Source organism: Stigmatopora nigra, chromosome 18, assembly GCF_051989575.1.
Source record: "Stigmatopora nigra isolate UIUO_SnigA chromosome 18, RoL_Snig_1.1, whole genome shotgun sequence".
In the NCBI taxonomy this organism is placed as follows: Eukaryota; Metazoa; Chordata; class Actinopteri; order Syngnathiformes; family Syngnathidae; genus Stigmatopora; species Stigmatopora nigra.
The window spans coordinates 2,888,277-2,908,318 of NC_135525.1; the positions used below are offsets into that span (position 1 = coordinate 2,888,277).

The following is a 20,042-nucleotide window of genomic DNA, read 5'->3' on the forward strand; positions in this document are numbered from 1 at the left end:
TTCTCAGCAAAATGATATCTCAATATTATTTTGTGTGGAAGTGTAGTTCACAACAACAAAAAAACGATTCCGTTCTCGCCGAAACTAGTAAAACTTTGCTATTATATTTTTTGTACAACAATATAAGAGGTTGCTTTCTAAAACAACCAGGGGAGTCAATTGAAAATCAGATGAGTAGACCAAGTAGTAGTTGAGTGCTAAATACAGGAATGTACTGGCTGGGGACACGCTGAATCGGTGGGGAGCCAATGGCAGAGCACAAAGAGACAGACAACCATTCAGGTTCACACCCAATTTTGTTCAATAGCCTACCATACATGTTTTTGGAATGTGGGAGGAAACTAGAGTACCCGGAGAAAACCCACACAAGCCGAGAAATAACGTAAAATCCATACAGTGAGGACCGATCTGGGATCGAACCATCGGCCCAAGAAATTTGAAGCCGACGGGCCAACCACCCGGCCACCAGGCTGCCTTCGGAATGCACATGTATTTATTTAAATACTATTCGATTTGTATACTGTTTTCTTGATTAAACTCCAAACTACTACCAATATCTAATTTTTCACACTGACCTAAATTTTGCCGTCTGCGGACCCTCAACAGCTTGACTTTTCTCTAAATGTTATTTAAATCTCCGAATATTACGGAAAAAAATGTTGTGCTCATACATACCCTACATAACCAAAAATGTAACCCCTAGAAACCAAACAACTTCCGGTTCATGTTAGAGAAAAATAAGCAACAAAATGGCTGTTTCACAATTAGAATCTTGTAATATAGTATAATCTATAATTTAACATTCCACTTATTTTTATTTTAACCTTGTAATAGTTAAATTTTAATCATGTTATATTTATATTAATGTTTCTCTCTGAATATTACATTGTGTGACATGATGACCATTGCTTGTGGCACACCACAATTTTTTAGACAGGGTCGTTGGTTGTTGAAACTCTAAAGCATTTTCAAGGACTGTATTTTGAAATCTTGTAAACATTACATTAAAATCTAAACATTTTTAAAGATTTCAACGACCCCTAGACACCGTGGAATAAATTGAGGGGTCATAGCCATTAAGAGTTTGTATTTCTCACCAGTGCAGACGCAGGGCATGTAAAAAGGCAGACAGCCCTTCCATGATGAGCAGAATGGCAACTGTGAGAGTGGCAAAAGCTGCAAAGATGATTGTGAGGCCAAAGAAACTGCCCCCACTCCGGGAAGACAGCCCCAAGTGCATTACCATGGACCACAGCACCTCTGACAGCTCTGAATCGACAAAGGGAAAACATGGAAACAAACACAGTTATCCTAGTTTAATCAAAGTCCTACAATGCAATACAGTCAATTCTACTTACAAATTCCTTTACGCAAAAAAGTTTCAGGTTACGATTATTTTAATATGCCAATGAGTTATATCGAGATACGAAAAAGATCCAAGTTACGAAATCCCCCAAAAAGTAAATAGATTTCCTTATCTGTTATTTTATTTTTAAAATATTGTCGCAGATGCATTGATTCTCACTTTAGAACCGTACTACCCTCTACGGGCCTCTCATTGGCTGTATTACATCTATAACAGCCATGGAAGGAGTAATTTCAAAAAACGAACTGGATGAAACGAAAACTTGGTTCTGAGGCACGGAGAAGCATGACTGCTGGGATATGTAGTAGTTCTTTTGTCAATACACCCAATGGATTGTGGCCTGTATACATCGACACCAACACAGCATGACGAAGCATGGAAAGAACCGTTGGCAAAGTTCCACTAGCTAGCAGTTAGCTACTATTTGCGAATGGATTGTGGCCTGTATACATCGACATCATTACATTACGAAGGGTGGCAGGCAGTGCCGGGCTAGTTACGCTAGCTACCAGCTAGTTACTATTTGCGAATGGATTGTGGCCCCCTGGACGAATGTATTAAACGTTTTCGTTGGACAATTGTTTAATTCGGGCACAGAAAATGAGGACTTTGATGGATTTGTGGGTGATGATGAGTACATTGTAAAATGGCGAAATAAAGTACAACCGAACTCAGTTTTGCTTCCGTTGCCTTTTTAAAAACATGTTTTTAGCGTGTGCGTGTAGCACCAAATTAGTGTGTAAAAAAAGTTATCACAGCCGTCAACCTGGGTGTATTGACAAAAGGACTATATATCCCAGCAGTCACTGCGCACCAGAAATAGCGTCTGGGGCTGCTTCCGTAGCCAGCACTATTACAGTTCGATATTCATCCAAATATGATATATATATATTTCTGCCATGCCTGGCTGCGTCAAAAAGAATGATGCATCCTTTGTGTATAAGATACAGAAATAGCACTCGTTATTGACACTGCGGCTAAAAATACGATGCGCCGAATAGTCGTGAAAATACGGTAATTAGGGAAATGATTATTCTCTGCAGAAGAAGAAAAAATATATCATCCCACATCTATTGCTTTTTGTAAAAATGTTCGTTACACAATTTGAGCATATATAGATAAAGTTTGTAATGTGTACGTTTTTATAAAACTCACGTGCATGAGCCAAGCTGAGAGCCCAGAGACGGAGGTAGGAGGCTGTGTTTGAGATACATCCAAGACAGTACTCAATGGTGTGAATGGCCTGATGAACAGCCACATCACCAAAGTCAAACTGTGGGAGAGAAACAACACACTCAAGGACAGTTTCTTCCCAAGAGCTGTCACCATACTGAACTCGAGTTCTGCACCTAGGACAAAGTCAAGACTTATTACTACTACTTATACTACCTAGTTATTATGTTGACCATTTATTTATCTATTACTATTTAGTGATTATTTATTTTTTCTATTAGTATTAATACATTATTGATTTATCATTACAATATATTGATTATCTATGTGTTTGTTTGTTTGTTGATTAGTCCATAGACTCAGTGGGTGGTGTGCTGTCAGCAACTTGGCACTGAATGTCTCCAAAACCATGGAACTCATCCTGGACTTCATACGAGACAAACCCGCTCCACTCTGCTGACCTCACTTGGACTTCTCATTTATTTATTTCTTGTGTATTGAGTATTTAGCGATCATATATTTATCATTACTACAGTTATCCCTCGAATAAAATGAATGAGCAATGAAGTTTTGTAGCAAATACCTTTTGTAACATATTTTGTTTAAGTGTTTTCTGCAGGATCATAGAGACCTGGATATGTTTGTATATAGTCTCTTCATTTACTCCATCCGGCAACAAGCCTAGCCTTTCCTGTATAAAGTGGGGTTTAATGTTGTTGCTGAATTTGGCTTGGTGTTGGCCAGGTTTCCGCTTTCCATGCTTCTCTTTTGTTCTTGGAGTCATGGAATTGAGTTCATGGAAGTAGACTCATTGTTCCCATTCAAAGGGTCTCCAGCGGAAGTGGCTGGAGAAAACAAAACTGGCGAGTATGATGTAATGGCAAAATAGATTAAGAATGATTGGCATTCAGATACAATGCACCAATGAATGTTATAGTAGAACATTTTCATTTGGAATTTTGGCCTTACCAACGCAGGGTAAATGAGGATGGAGTATTCAGGAAAATAGTGGGGATTTACAGTGTATGTTATCTGACATTAGCAAGAGGGAAGGTTTGTCTTTATTTAATTAACCCAAGAAATTATTACCCAAGAAATATTTCAGCAACACGCTTATTTATTCGTTAATTAACTTATTTATTACCTATTTATTTATGTATAAAATGTCTTTTCCTGTGTCTGTATTCTCACCCTCTTGCTACTGTGACAGTGAAATATCCCGAATACGGGTGAATAAAGTTATCTAATCTAATCTAATCTAAACATGTTCAGGGAATGTGGGTGGAAGCACAAGAATAACATGCAAACTTAATGCAGGAATGCAGGAACTGATATTCAAAACACCAACCTTGACTTGAATTGCGAGGAAATAGTGCTAAGAAATCATAACTGGGCTGCATATTACTTTTAATATGAGTGACAAATAGAAAACTAAATCACTCCTATTAGCAATTGCAGAGCAGTCACCTGAGAAAGCTTTTAAAAATGAATCAATTATTGAATTCATTCATTAATTTTCTCACCCGCCTTTCCCAACAAACTATGGGTACCAGGCGGGGGATACCCTGAATTGGGGGCCAGCCATTTGCAGGACACAAAGAGACGGACAACCATTCATGTACACATTCATAACTAGGAGCAATTTAGAGTGTTCAACCAGACTACCATGCATCTTTTTAGGAAGTGGGAGAAAAGTGGAGTTCCCGGAGAAAAACAATGCGAGCCTGGGGTTGAACGTGCAAACTCCACACAGTGAGGACCGAATCCTCGACCACAGAACTCTCCGAATGCCTTTATTGAACTCCCATAGTATACATTTTATTTCAAATTCCTTAAAGTCCAATCATAGTATTGGGACTGGACTGTATGATTACATAGAGGCTTTCAGGGGATTGCCTTATAATTATATGATTTAAATCGTATTCAACAAAGATGTTGCTGAAAGTAAAATTACTCTTTTCAGGGAGTAAATCTAAATAATTTCAGTTATCTTTTCTGTTTGTCACATGTCTGGTCATACATCTACGTCGATAAACATTTTGTTCAAGTGAAAGCTGATTATGCAAAGTGACAGATTTACAGAAACTTGCCGTTTTCCTATCGTCAAATTCACAGAGCTTCACCAATTTTCTCTATGATTTATTTCTTGTCTGTAATGCAATTTGTTGGGTATAATTACTTAATTCAGTGCATTCCCAACCTAACTGATCCTCTACTTTACTTTTATATGAATTCTGTCAATAAAAGGCCAAATGTCATTTAAAACACAATAAATACACTTTAAATATTCATCTTAAAGGAAAATAAAGTTTAAAAATCCACAAATTTGGTGGAATTTCCACAAAAATATATTTCTCCACAAAACTCGACCCTTCCAAAACATTTCTTGAACTTAGTAGTGTTTGTGTAATGCAGTCAAAGGTAAGTAGCAAAAAGGATTCAATAACAGTGAAAAAAGGAAGTTATAGTAAAAAAAAATCCTTCTTTTCACCTGTTAGTCAATTCTTAAAGTTTCATACTATTTTGTGAAAAAATATGAAAAACACAATAAACGCACAACATTCATGAATGCCACGATATCATACATAGTCTCTTACCGGCTCTTCCTCTGCATGCTTGAAAATAAGTAAAAGACAAAGATTAGCATTGGTGTTTAGTAAATAATGCATGTTAATACGTTGTATCTATTAATATTCTATTGCATACATTGGAGTGAATTACTGAATTCAAGAAATAATAAATATGAAGACATATTGCTATCTGGTTTGAATGATGACACTTTCTTATTGTACCAATTTCAAGTTTAAATAATAAACTAAAGCTTATGTGTTCACAATTGATGTATAATAAATATTTAATACATGTTTAGTCATTATTAACGTTTACAAATCTTCTGACTGCCCACCGAATGTTAATATATTTCCAAGTTAACAGGGAAATGCTTTGATAATAAATATGGAAAAAATACATTTCATTTGTAAATAGACATTTGAAATGGAAAGTAAGCATCATTCACTCATCCCTTAACACTACTGGTGAAAATGCATTCAGGAAATGGCTTCTAGGTGTTTATGTAGTATGTGGAATTTTTGTAACTGACGTAGTGAGTGTCAGCTTGTTTGAAACTAATGGTGATACCAATGCTATGAAAACCCCAATTATCTGTTAGTGATATGCATGTGTTCTTAGTCTATTACTAATGTAAGTCCGTTAAGTTACAGTTATGGAATATTTATCACAATGCAAACACTCAGATATGGCATGCATCATATTTGGCAGAGACCAAAACTCTGAGTCAACTGGGTAGTGTTTTCAGAAATTCCATTCCCTGGTTCTCATGAAAAACATCTCAGTGTTTGTTTTTCTGAAATGGAAAATCCACCTTATCGGCTCCAGTGCATCACAGGCCTCCTTTTCTATTTCTCCGACTATTAACACGGGAAAATATTTTTGGTTGCTCGTGTATCGTTTTGATTTGAATCTTGTACATTTGACGATTTCAAATGAGTATCAGTTTGACTTTACAATCATTAAACAGGCAGGATATATATATAAATCAAGACAATGATGAAATTAAATGTAAACATTGTTTTAAAGTATTTTGCAGGGTAACATATTACAAACAATCATTGACAATTTCATGGGCTATTTTAGTCTTTAATTTGCTCTAAAATGCACTTTTTGAGGCTATAGGAGGAGACATGGTAACTTCAGAAAATTACAGCTAAAAGTTATCCGCCAAACTTCATGGTCAACCTGTGTTAGTAATGTTTGAAACCAAGGTCTCCAATAACCAAAGGACTAATTGAGCAGCATTGAAAAGTACTATATATAATAATATCGCGGTTGACATAGACCAGACATGGCCGCAATAATCGAAAAATCGCAAAGTAGTTTAGATATGAATAAATACTATTTTCTTGTCGAATTTGTTGGGTGCGACAAATTGGCAGGTTCCTTCTATAGTCCAAACACTACAGTGAGGACCATCAGGGCATGCAAGGCCTTCTCTGCTGGCCTAAAAAACACCTGAATCACAGACTGATGTTAATTATGTTTTGTTCATGAATACTATTTAAATAATTCCAAATTGTCTATCAGCCTTCTTGCATTGCTTTTCTCCTGGTTGCGCTGCTGTTTTCATATTTATGCATTAAACCAATCACATTTCAGCTATTATTTGTTGCCAGGGTCAAAAATCTGCCTTAAGGCCTACACATTCAGTTCTGCGGGCTCTGCTGCAAAAAACAAGCGTCAATAAGACTGTTGCTTCAACCAATCAGATTTCGAGTTGGCGACACCAATGCCTTCTCGCAGGCGTAGGTATACATCATTGCCTCTTCGCAGGCGTAGGCATACGTCATCGCTTTCACCAACTATGATTGGCTAGTGATAGAGTGGACTAGCCAGAGCTACCAAACTGTATCTGGAGCGAGCTACACTAGCAAATATATTGTTATGTTGATTTAATAGTGGTTTTGTCAACCCACAGTGGTTGAAGGGGGAGAAGAAATTGATTTGTTTGCAGATGTACTGTCAAAGCCATTTTCAAAATTGACTTTTCAAGAAAAGCTGGACAACATTAAGAAAGGTCGGGCAACTCCGAAGCAAGCAAGCCTGTCATAACTCGAAACGAACATTTTCAGCACTAAATCGAATAAAAACATATGCCAGAAATACGACAGGACAGGCTCGACTTTCAGCATTAGCTTCAATGGCGATAGAAAAGAAGGAAGGAAAAGACGATTGATTTTGTGTACGAATAAAAAATATATTTGGTGCGTAAAATATGGCTTTATTCCTAAATAATATTTCAATTGTTATCATTGATGTTTTTTTTGCATGTGTCGCAGCTGTAGCTGCAGTGAAGGTTTTATAGCCATAAAATAGTTTTTGAGGGTTGGATTGATTCAGATAAAAATTCAGCTGCATAATAGTAATTTTTCTCTTTTATTTTAAGAGCTAAAAGCAGTTTAATCACAATTAAATCGTCATGAGACTTTGCAGTGTAATAGTGTCAGATAGGTTGAAAGCAATTTCCTGTACTTACTTCATCTCCCTCCTCTGAGTGTTGGGAAAGCTGGTCGTGGTCCATGATGCCAGCCTCATCTTCCGTGGGCCCGTTGCCCACCCGCACCCCTCCAAACTTCTGCGTGCCCTGTTGAGTGAGTCCGGAGCATGATGAGGACACGCCTGTTTTCTCTAAAGATTGCGCTAGATTCTCTGCAGGGGTTTCTTGCCTCATCTGTGACTAGATACAAAAGTCACAAGAGCTTTGTCGGGCTTGAAGCAAGCCTTGGCTAGTACGTTTTACTAACTGGTCAAGTGAAAATGGCACCCTAAACAGAGGTTTTGTTCCCAACAAAATTATATTTCTAACAAGACACATAAACTGAAATTTTACAGGAAGTAATTTTTTCCAATAATATCTTTAATTTTTTTAAATTAAGTGAATCATTGATTGTCAATTGTTTTTTGTGGCAAATTTTGTGAAAAATAACTTATTGACATTTGAAACTCTAATATCTGATATGTTCTAAGTATTGGTTTGTTTGCAAAATTTTCTAAGCAGAATGCAAAGAGATGACTAAAATATATCTAATGAAAAAAAACCCTATTTTTAATTAGATTGTGTTTACTTTTGGTTGAACTATTTCTTGGAGGATCATCAATACAACCATAGGATATGATGTGAATAAAATCTGTTACGAGGGTGCCTAATAACAACTTAATCTAGATTTTCAAAACGTTTCCAAGGCAAGCTTTCAGCATATCATTAAATGAATGTCAAAACAATCAATTGCATTACACAATACATTGTACTCTGAAAGACAGAATAGAAAAGGTTATAGTGCAAAGGAGAATAGTTTTTCCAAGGGTGCTACAAGCTTGTAGTTGTGGTGAAAATAACATACCAGGTGTTTTTTCCACAGATGCTGACGTCGAAGCACCATAGTTTTCACAACCAGCATACATGGTACACATGCAAGGGCAATGAGCACCAACAATACCTGGATCCCCATCTATAAATTCAAACAGAAATATATTAAACTTTTAAGAAGATGTTAATTCTGTGAGAAAATGATCTGTACTGTGTCTCTTTTCGGTAACTCTTTGTCTAACAATACGTAAACTGTTGTGGGTGTATGTAGAAAAGGTAAAAAAAAACAATTAGGAAGAAAAAGAAGAGGATAGAAGGAGCACCTGTCCTGCGTAGAGAGATTTGGTAGTGGGATCACTGTAATTGAAAAGACACATATTGATAAAGTGGATGAGCAGGCTGGGGGCATCTTTAGAAGTAACTGCATCGTAAGCTGTCCATTTGTAGAAGACCAGTAGGACAAGGTAACCAAACAAGCTGGTCATAAAGACAATCTCAGGGATAAAGCCCAAGAAAATGTTCAGAGGCTTCTTGAAGTACCTGTAGTGTTCATTTAGGAAAGATATTCTGGAGTTAGAAAATTGACTGGACACGAAGATGGCCATTGCAGTAATACTTACAGATGGTTAAAAAGACTGAGAGACACACCAAACAACATGTGGATGACACCAAGGATGACAGACATTTTCATCTTGAATGAGTTGAGGAACGTCAGCTTGTTGGTGGCAATGTTCCATATCTACATAGAAGAGAGCAGGGCTTTATATAAATTATACTGTATAAGTGCACTGATTTTAGTGAAAAGAAGACTAGAGTTATGGGGATGTGGTGAGTTAGAGAGGACAGTCATGTTTTGTTTTCTACAGCATCTTACCGGATCAATTCCGAGTGGATAAGGTCCGTTAAATACACCAGGAATTGCTGGGTCCAACTGTAGCACTGCATTTCCTTCAAGCGTCTCAAATCTTGAGGACAACAGCAAGATAGAAATGAATTAGGAATACTGTTTTTTTTTTGTTTCCTTGTTTTTTAGGAAAATTAATTAAATGGATATAATAACAAATGAAATTATAATTAAAAAAATACATATGAAGAGGAAAACACCATACTTTTTTTAATACCTTCCTAAAATAATGCAAAATGTAACTACAAAATCAATAATTGAAAACTACATTAAGACCTTGAGATATGAGCTTAATGCATTCCAAGCTCTTATGTCAATTTAGTCATATCTTAAATCAAAATTTTCCATAGAAATGAACTAAATACAAATTCATTCGTTCTCACCCTCTGAAAAAAAACACCAAAAACAGGACATTTCGTTATATGATGTCCAATCACATTTATTTGGAAATTCCCCCAAACTATGTGAAGTGATTGGAATATTGCAAAATAAATTGGAGAGCTCTGGAAGCGGCTGCTATATCCAAACTTGGAAAAACTCAACAAAAAACACCTTCAGAACTCCGTGATGACGAACGGCGGTCAACATAAGAGCAATTGAGAGCTCAGTAGAGTGTAGTGAGGTTCTCTAGAGTGAGAATTAATTCATCCGCGACAATTTCAAAATAACGGATAAAGAAATGCATTTAATTTAGGGGGGATTTCGTAACTTGAATCTTTTTTGTATCTTGAGGCACTCATTTGAATATAAAAGGTTTTGGGAACGTGAAACTTTTGTACCAAGAGGCATTTGTAAGTACAGTGTTCCCTCTCTACTTCGCGGTTCAGCTACCGCGGACTCAGAGCTTCGTGGATTTTTTTTTAGAAAAAAAAATACAAATTTTACATTGAAACAACATATTTTACAGTTTCTTTTTTGTCATGACATGAATTTCACTCTCTCTACCCATATTCTCTATGGTGTACTGTATACAGGGGGGGAAACAATTATAATAATAATAATTTTGAATTAAATTCAAATTAAGCATTTTTGAAGGGGAATCCCTTCTTCGCGGAAATTCACTTATCGCGGGTGGTCCCATTCCCCATTAACCGCGATAACCGAGGGAACACAGTAGAGGTATGAATGTGTTTTTTTTCTCATAAAGGAAACATAGTTACTTTCATATTTGAATAAGAAGAAAAGTCATTTATTTAATTATTCACAGAAGTTTGAAGTTTCAAAATGATGTGATTGTTATCTTGCTATGTATTGATATTGAATTATTTATTTTTTATCGTGATAACAATTTTTCTCATATGACCTAGGTCTAATTAGAGGAAAAAACAAACTATGTTAAACTATGTTATGTACAGTGCAAACAGATTAATATCAACCATTACACACAACACATGATGGATAACATTGCACAAAAACTATGCCGACAAAAGTAGATGACTTACGACCAGTTGGCTCCTTTGGGCCCAAACATGGGCCTCACACTCCACCCAGAGCCAAACATGTTCAGTGATTTGGAGAAGCAATCATTATAAATGATGCCTGTGTATACGGAGAAGATCCCCATGAGCAAGATGATGTAGCGACCAGCAAACACCATATTGAACATCTGTGAGCAATTATGAGATGGACAAAAGTAAATGCATGTACCTGATTATCAGTTACATCCCCATCTCAAGGAATTTCCAATCACAAACATAAGATGTTACAATACCTCGTTGTCAGTCTTCTGGGAAAGGAGGCGACTTTCTCGAATGACTAAATAGAGAGCAGCGCAGGTCATTAGAAGTCCATGACCCATGTCACCAAACATGACAGCAAACAGGAAAGGAAAGGTGATGATGGTGTATTGAGCTGTAGCGGGTAAGGACAAGAGAATACAATGATGTTAGGAAAACCCGATCGGAGATACAGAGATTAACCCAGTGGAATTGAAAACAAAACAGAATAGAAGTTGGCTCCGATAGACTACTCATCCAATCCATTTGAAGTGGAAGGACAATTATTCAAATGAATTGAATGTTCAGTAGTGATAAACTCATTTAAATCCACAGGGGAGGAAAATTGGACGACTATCATAATCTTGGAAAAGATGTCAAGCACTCCTTTTTTTTAGCTTGCCCGGTTCAACTGCTCCTTTTTAAAAACAGCATACAAAAAGATGGTGGTTGGGCTATCTGCAGTTATAAACTAGAAATTGAAAAGTATATTTAATGCAGCAGCATCATATTATTTTATTACCACAGTAATACTTCGGCATCCAAGTGTCCCAACATACAAGAAATTTGAGATTATGAGGAAATATTAATTTGTATAATAAATCAAATACTAATTTAAGTTCATTTAAGTTAAATTTAAAGTTTATGATGTCACAAGTGCTTCTGTCAAGTCTCTATCCCTCACCCCCCTCCTCCTCAAATGAATGAATGAATTAATGAATTAATAACTTCAAAAATGGCACTTAAATCCTTGGGCTTTTCCCATATGCAGCCCTTTGAAAAAAATATTGTAATACCTCTGCCTTAATTCTCTCTGGACCTTTTTCAATTAACATCCATCAAATTGGAGGAACTACGTATATGAAGTTATTTTAATCTGATTGAGTCTGAGAATATAAAATAATTCTGAATTCATTCATTCATCTTTGTAATTCTCTGTACTTTTTTCAAATTATTTTACCTGGATTGATTTCTCTGTAATTTCCAATTCCATATGCATCCACGATGTTCTGAAAGCCGGAGGTGAATTTGTTAGTCTTGTTAAAAGTTGGCGGAGTCTGCTTGGTCTGCATTCTGTTGAGGATTGACGGCACAGTTGACCCGCTGCGTTCCTATCCAATATACACAAAGCCAAGATTTTCAGTAATTTATTCAATTTTTCTTTAATACAGTCGTGCCTGTGCTTACGAAATTAATTGGATCCCAGAACTTTTTCGTAACTTGAAAATTTCGTAAGTAGAAGTGTACATTATATGTAAATTCTCTAATTCGTGCCATAGTCCTCACATAACTACTAACTAAACCCGTTAAAATTGGTCAGTGTCCCAATTTTTTATTAAGGATGTAGGGAAACACACAAAAATGAGGAAATCATTTATTAATGTCTTAAAAAAATTAACTAAAAATAAATAAAATAACAGATAAGGAAATGCATTTACTTTTTGGGGTATTTCGTAACTTGGATCTTTTTTGTATCTCAAGTCACTCATTTGCATATAAAAAATTGTATCCTGAAAGTTTCGCACCTGGGGGCATTCGTAAAAAGAGGCATGACTGTATTTTGAATGTTAAGACAGTACTATATTGTACTGCTGATTGCAATGGTCCACTTGATTGTAAAATAGCAAATAAATTAATCAGCATAGAATTTTTTTTTAATTATCACAATACTAACCAAACAGTTTACACCTTATTTGAGTCAAAATCAAATGTATTTAAATGGATCTATCTATCACCAAGCAGGAAGCTTACAAAGACCAAAACTCTAAACAGAATAAAACCTATACCTCTATTCAAAATCAAGCAGAGCAAACACAACAACAGGAAGCAGGCCACAAACCGCTGAATGAAAAGCATGGGAAAACAATTCACTCAGGAAGAACCAATAGTGGGTGTAAACAACCAACCTACTTACGGCTGTCGATATGATACATTTTAGAAGCTTTACATACATTGACAAGTCACACCTTACCAATGCAATGTAACAACATAAAATGGAGCTGTTAAAAGAGGTAATATATTAAACTAAATCATACTATGATTTGGTGTTTTGATTCGTATACTTTTTTCCATTAACAAAAACTACACATTGACAAACTTTTTTTTAAACAGAAATGACCAAACATAACCCACCGTTCCTCTCCGCAGGGCAAACTGAATGGAATCCAGATCTGAGACAGGACACCACACTTCAGCAATCAGACATTTCTGGGTCACATCAATGTTGCACAGGTTCAGAGTGTGGTAGATGGCTTTCATCTTCCGAACCTTGATGAACCACACTCTCATTGTCTTTGAGGCGGCCTGCAACACTCGCTGACGGTGGTCTTCGGTTTGATTTAACACCTTTGTTCACAAAGTGACAGAATTAGCTCATGAAGAATATTGTCTTCGTTGTAGTAATGATAAATATGCAGGGAAATATAAGTTTAATTGTGCTTCATAATATTAATGCATTCATTTTCTGACCCGCTTATTCTCACAAGGGTTCTGGTGGTTGCGAGAAGCTATCCCAGCTAACGCTTACCCTGAATCGGTGTCGCATTTTGTTGGGGTTTTGGGTGGAGGTGTGCATGTATTTTGTAATCAGCCACGTCTGTGTATTTAAATGCCAGGGTTTTGTGATGTGGTTGTGGGAGTATTGCTTTGTACCTATTGTTTCATGTTTCCCCGTTCACTCTGCTGCGCACCGAAGGCAAACCATGACAATTGGTAGACAGCCAATCGCAGGGCACAAGGAGAAAGACAACCATTCACGCTCACATTCATACCTTGGGACAATTTAAAGTGTTCAAACAGCATACCGTGCATGTCTAGGGGATATGGGAAACCAGATTCCCCAGAATAAACCCATACAAGCCTTGGGAGAAAATGCAAACTGCACACAGTGTATACCGACATGGGATAAAACCCAGGACCTCAGGGTTGTGAGGCTGACGCGCGAACCACTCATCCACTGGGCAACCCATGGTATTTCAAGCTTCCTGATTAGATGTAGTGATTAAAGGTTATGGCAAATGATTGTTTTCTTTGAAAAATTGAGCAAATTGTTCTATTGTATGAGCATGATATATTTTAGGTGTTTGGCACGCTTACTTCAGCGCAGATTTCTCAGGCCGAACAGAGCTTTTCAAAAGGAATTGTGGTGAGGATCACTTTTTGATACAGGAAAAAAGTATTTTGAAGATAAGAAATACTCATTGTGTGGGCTGGTATTTTCTGTGAAGTGTTTCTTACATAGTTGCAGCAAACGACATGGAGTAGCCTGACAACAAATTAATTGTTATACAAAATTCCTGATTAATTAGTTGTTTTGAAGTTAATAACTTTTTTAAAACGAGCATGAGCCTTTTTCAAAATATTGAATGTTGAACAATGCTTTTTTTTTTAATTAAAAGCTTAATATTATGATTCAGTCGCCTCATAGTGGGATTCACTTCCCTGACTTCGGTGCAACCTCGATTCTTGCTGGTGGCCATATGATTGTGAGTGAGGATGTTCATTTGTTCCTCTATGTGCCCTACGGCTGACATGCAACAAGTATTGGATTTAATCTGGCTTTCGCCTGAAGTCAGCTGGTTTAGACTCCAGCAAACCCTGCAACCCTTTCAAGAATGGACATTATGGAAGATAAACAATTGAATGATATGACTCATCGTTTTTGACATTTTTACATGTTTTACTTAATTCTAAAAGTAAAACACTAATGGAAAAGATTATATTTGAGACTTAGTTTTGTGTGTGTGAGGGGCTTGGGGTTGTGTGTCTGTTGTTGAGTTAGTTGTATCCACTCAAAATCTGCATCACTCATTCCCCTAGAGCAGAGGTCTTAAACTTTCCTGAGAACTACGGAAAGTATATCGTAACCCTCTTCAGTGGTACCTCAACATACGAGTGCCCCGACATATGAGTAATTTGAGATACGAGTAAAATTTTGGGCAAATATTTATCTTGAGATACGAGACAAATTTTGATATACGAGCATACAGCGGACGCGAGAGGCTGGTCATAAGAACATCATGAGCACTGTCTCTCCACGCAACTCCCTCGTGTAATGTCTCTGTGGTCGCTACCCCCTCGTGTCTCTACGAAGACTGGGCAGAGGATTGCCTTTCTTCAGTGTTTTGTTTTTCCCCCGTCGCTAATAAAAGAGGATTTTTACTTCCCGGGCAAGTTGGCAAATGGTTGTGCGTCATCCTATTGTGGGGACATCTGTGTGCATAATTTTCAGAATATTTTGAAGGGAATACAAAAGCAAACAACCCTCAATAGATTACATATAAAAGTCAGGGTGGAGGCGGGGCAAATAGAGCCAGCCCAGGAGAAGAAATGTTTAAAAATCTAAAGGTTAACATAAGGTTAGATTAAATTTATTTTTTGAGTGTCTGCATCGTAATCCAAGTTCATTTAAAATTGTTTATGTTATGTCACGAGCGCGTTGCCGTGCAAAATCCCCCCCCCCCCTCTCTTTCCCCTCTGTGAAATCTGTCAAATTTTAATACTATTAAACACATTTTAGTGCTATTAAACCACTAGTTATTTGTTACAGGTAAATCTAAAGCAAAACCAGGGAAAAACTAAATACTTTCTGGCGGCACTCATGTCTTTTTGGATGGATTGCATGGACAGACTGATCCCAATGAGTGTTATATCCAGAGATGTCTCAATACTCAAGAATTTCACCGTAAGAAACTATTACTCAAATAGAAATGAGGAGGAATGTGTAAAATAGCAAAGAGGAGAAAGAGCACAAGGCCATCAATCATCTGAAAAAGCATTTGTGTTTTCACCTGGTATTCATGAAGATTGGACGACTTACTACTTGAACCTTTTTTTTTCGTATATTTGATTGAACCCACTTTCACCCAGACTCTTTTGCCAGTGACCCCAGGATAAATAATATTTGAGACCCCTGTGTTTGGAATTTGTAGACTAGTTGTGCATGAGCAAAGGAAAAATAGAAAATTGTAGTTCAGATCGGAAGTAAGGCGAAATTCCAGACATATATTTTTCAAAGAGTGCACTAATAGGTGGTTAACCTTTATGGTTTCTTTTTAGTTCTGAATAAACTACCGTATTTTCACGACTATAAGGGCCCGGTGAAGTGAGTGGTTAGCGTGTTGGCCTCCCAGCTCTGGGGTCCTGGGTTCAAATCCAGGTCACGTCCACCTGTTTGGTGTTTGCATGTTCTCCCGTGGCTTAAGTGGGTTTACTCTGGGTACTCAGGTTTCCTCCCACAATCAAAAAACTTGCATGGTAGGCTGACACATGGTAGACACTCCCAAGGTATGAGTGTGAGTGTGCATGGTTGTCTGTCTCCTTGTGTCCTGCGATCAGCTGGCCACCAATTCAAGGTGTCCCCTGCCTCTGGCCCAGAGTCAGCTGGATTGGGCTCCAGCACCCCCCACAACCCTAATGAGGATGAAGCGGTTCAGAAAATGAGATGAGGTCATGGTGTAGCATACTGTACATTCAGCCATTTGTTTGGCTTTGGTGAACAACTCTGTCACTGTACTTTGTCCCATTGTAGTTTATAGTATGAATGAAACGCTATTAAAGAAAAAAAATACCATTTGGAGATCATCAATACGGCTGTTGACCCCTGCCAGCATCTCTTTTCTCTCTTGTGGTGTCTCTGGGCAAGGGTAGAGAGATGCACGGAACCTGGAGAAAAGAGCAAGCAACTGTGTATACAGGGACACTTTAATTTGAAAAAGCAGCATTAGCTCATATAAGATACACTGGAAAATAAGATGCATGCTGCATAATGAATCATTTTCTTATAGTTTTCTCTCATTTTTGTCTTTCTCACACCTTTCATACAAAATTGGGACACTTTGACCAATTTTAAAGGGTTTAGTATGTAGTTGTGTGAGGACCATGGAGCGAATTACAGAATTTACATATAAAGTACTGCTCTACTTACGAAATTTTTAAGTTACGAAAAAAAATCTGTAACCAATTAATTTCGTAAGTAGAGGTACGACTGTGTATGTTCGTTACCAGGAATATGACTATGAATATGTTCATTAATATTTGCTGTCCCTTTATTAAATAAATCAAACTCAAAAGGAGAGCAAAAATTATCTCTCATAAATAGTGGAAGAAGCATCAGGATTTCGCAAAACACCTACACGAACGTTCAGCAAAATTGTTAATAAGGAGGCACAGGGTATTTTAACGGAGTTAAAGACAAGTAACTCTTGTCAACTAAACCATTTTCACAGATTGCTCAAAAGACATTACTCCAAAAAGATCAATGGTTAAGAACACCTACCCCTCACATATTTTCTTCACTCTGTTTTTCAGCTGATCACCTTGAAAGAAAATAATGAAGACCGACTTGTGGACATGATCCCCCTGTTGGAGAGAAAAATATTTTGTTTCAAACCCCCCTTGTTTACTGTAAATTACATAAAGGTTTTTGTGTGACATTTAATTACAGTGTTCCCTCGCTACTTCGCGGTTCAGCTATCGCGGACCCAGAGCTTCGCGGATTTTTTGGGAAAATAAATAAATAAATACAATACATATTTTACATTTTTTTTGTTATAACATGAATTTCACTCTCTACTCGTATTCTATATGGTGTACTGTATACAGGGGGGTAAAAAAAAAAACATTGAAATTAAATTCAAATTAAGCATTTTTGAAGGGGAATCCCTACTTCGCGGAAATGCACTTATCGCGTGTGGTCCCGGTCCCCATTAACCGCGATAAGCGAGAGAACACTGTATTGTCCAATTGTGTACTGACGGTAGTGGGGTCCTCCAGTGGGTCTTCAATCTCAGCCTTCCTTAAGAAGACATTGCCACGACACACGCGCCACAGCATTCTCTCAAATGTTGGAATTCTCTCTCTGCTGATAACGCCGGCCACAAATCTGTGGAAGCGATAACACAACAGCAAAAGTATATCTTTTGAAATGGGAAAAATTAAACATTTAAAAAACACTGTATTTATATATTGTTGTTTTGCATAATCTTGTGATAAGTAAATTATATAGAGGCCAAATATTTTAAACAACTATCATGATTACTTTGTGACTTTAAAGACTACATAACAATGTTTATTATTTAACAGTGAATATTTTATCATGCGACAGTAAAATCACCTCTGGGTTTTAATGATGTACAATCATTTCTATAAAAATGTTTATTACGTATTTCAGTCACACTATATTTTGTATGTACACAGTTTAAGTCTTCACAAACATTTCAAAAGTGGATTTCTAAATAATAATGCCTCCTTAAGATTTACCCTAATCTGAGTGGAGCACCTCTGCCACCCTCATTGCCCTCCATCAGAGATGATGACTCTTCCAGCAAGTTTGGATCCTCCATCTAACAGAAATAAGAAGAAGTTTTAGTTTGATTAAATAGTATAATCATATCATTCACTAAACGTGGAGCAGTATAAATGGGTTAAAACCTCATCAAAGAACTGCTGTGTTCGACGAAGAATATGCTTTAGCTCTGTCAGTTCCAGGAAGTTCTTCTTCAAGGCTTCTTGGTTGGTGTTGATCTCCTTCAATTCATTCTCCAATTTCTCATAGGTAGCCTAGATTACATAACAGAGTAAAATTTCATTACAGGTAAGTCCAGAAACTTAACCTGCAATCTGAATATCATTAACGTTTTGTGAGTAGTGCATCTAATGTAAAATTATTTTATTCAACCCTAACCCTAACCCTAACCCTAACCCTAACCCTTTATTCACCAGGGGTGTCAAACATACGGCCCGCGGGCCGGATCCGGCCCGTCTGGTGGTTTGGTACGGCCAAAAGAAGAAAGCTGCATTGTATAAAAAAATATGAATTTTGTTTAAAAACTGTAGTTCTTGTATTATCCGCTAGAGGCGCAGTGTTTTAGTATGTGCAGACAACATGAATTGACATTTATTTATGTTCTTATGTTATTCTCTTGTTCATAATATATTGTTCATAATGTAACAGGAAAATTCTTTTAATAAACATTTTGATAATTTACTCATTCTTTGCACTAATTATTAGTATTAGTGACTAATACTAATAATTAAAAAAGTGGGCTTATTGTTAGTTCTATGTCATTTTGCAATGAGTTTACTGGTCCGGCCCGCTTGATCTCAAATTAAGCTGTATTTGGCCTGCAGACCAAAGGGAGTTTGACACCCCTGTCCTAAACTGTTCTGTCACCTAATCAGCAGCAGTGAAGAGGACGGTGGGAGGCTTCACAGCACACACATACCAGCATTACCATTTGTGTTATCAAATAAAGTGGAATTTTTTGGTTTCATGGGATTAGACTGATTAGAAATGTTGGATTCTGACTTTTCTTGGTGGAGGTTGCATGTTCTCTCGGACTAGTGTGGCTTTTCCCCGGGTACTCCGGTTTCCTCCAGCATCCCAAAAACATGCATGGTAGGCTAGTTGAAAACGATAAATTGAGTGTGAATGGTTGTTTGTGTCCTAAAGGTTTGCGATTGGATGGCAACCAATTCAAGGTGTTCTTCACCTATTGCTCAAAGTTGGCCTACCGCAGCCCTTGTGAGGATAAGAAAATTAATGAATGATAATAATGTGTTTGTGAAGACTTCTGTATTATTTTTTTGTTTGGCACCACAATGTCGTAAATAAGCTTGATTGACAAAGTATTAACAAGGACCATATAAGTCCAAAAGGATATCTTTTAATAATCAAAAATGTTTACCCATCTAATGCGACAAAATTGTATTTAGTATATATTTTCTTTACCCCTGTGAAGATAAGCAGTATGGAAATTGAATGAATGAAAATTGTCTTTATCATGTCATTATGTTTACCTCCAGGTCAATCATATCCCTTGGAAAGGGAACCTCAGGATTTTCTCCAGTGTCAACAGTTGGGATATTGGCTTTCTTGATCTCTTTCTCCACAAACCCTGTTGTAAAGAGGGAAGGTTGGACGTGAAACCATATTTTCATACATAGTCCATGTGTACTGCAGTGTTTGAAACGTGGCGTAGGTGAATTTTCATGTCAGCAAGG

The 20,042-nt window shown here is 37.0% G+C and overlaps 1 protein-coding gene across 2 annotated transcripts in view; it reads right to left on the reverse strand.

Annotated features, from left to right (window-relative positions):
- The window catches only part of atp6v0a1b (ATPase H+ transporting V0 subunit a1b), a 29,976-nt gene that overhangs the window by 5,014 nt on the left and 4,920 nt on the right, over positions 1-20,042 (reverse strand). Inside the window, exons 4-21 of one of the 2 annotated variants that reach the window (XM_077738192.1) lie at positions 19,839-19,936; positions 18,471-18,599; positions 18,300-18,382; positions 17,796-17,922; positions 17,317-17,399; positions 16,610-16,703; positions 13,173-13,385; positions 12,001-12,151; positions 11,036-11,175; positions 10,767-10,930; positions 9,295-9,385; positions 9,041-9,159; positions 8,744-8,960; positions 8,455-8,562; positions 7,590-7,697; positions 5,137-5,154; positions 2,522-2,639; positions 1,098-1,269 (exon numbers count right to left, since the gene is read on the reverse strand). In XM_077738192.1, the coding sequence (XP_077594318.1) occupies positions 1,098-1,269; positions 2,522-2,639; positions 5,137-5,154; positions 7,590-7,697; positions 8,455-8,562; positions 8,744-8,960; positions 9,041-9,159; positions 9,295-9,385; positions 10,767-10,930; positions 11,036-11,175; positions 12,001-12,151; positions 13,173-13,385; positions 16,610-16,703; positions 17,317-17,399; positions 17,796-17,922; positions 18,300-18,382; positions 18,471-18,599; positions 19,839-19,936 (2,233 nt within the window). Of the gene's footprint in view, positions 1-1,097; positions 1,270-2,521; positions 2,640-5,136; positions 5,155-7,589; positions 7,791-8,454; positions 8,563-8,743; positions 8,961-9,040; positions 9,160-9,294; positions 9,386-10,766; positions 10,931-11,035; positions 11,176-12,000; positions 12,152-13,172; positions 13,386-16,609; positions 16,704-17,316; positions 17,400-17,795; positions 17,923-18,299; positions 18,383-18,470; positions 18,600-19,838; positions 19,937-20,042 lie in introns of both variants that reach the window. The other variant, XM_077738191.1, reaches the window with a different exon arrangement.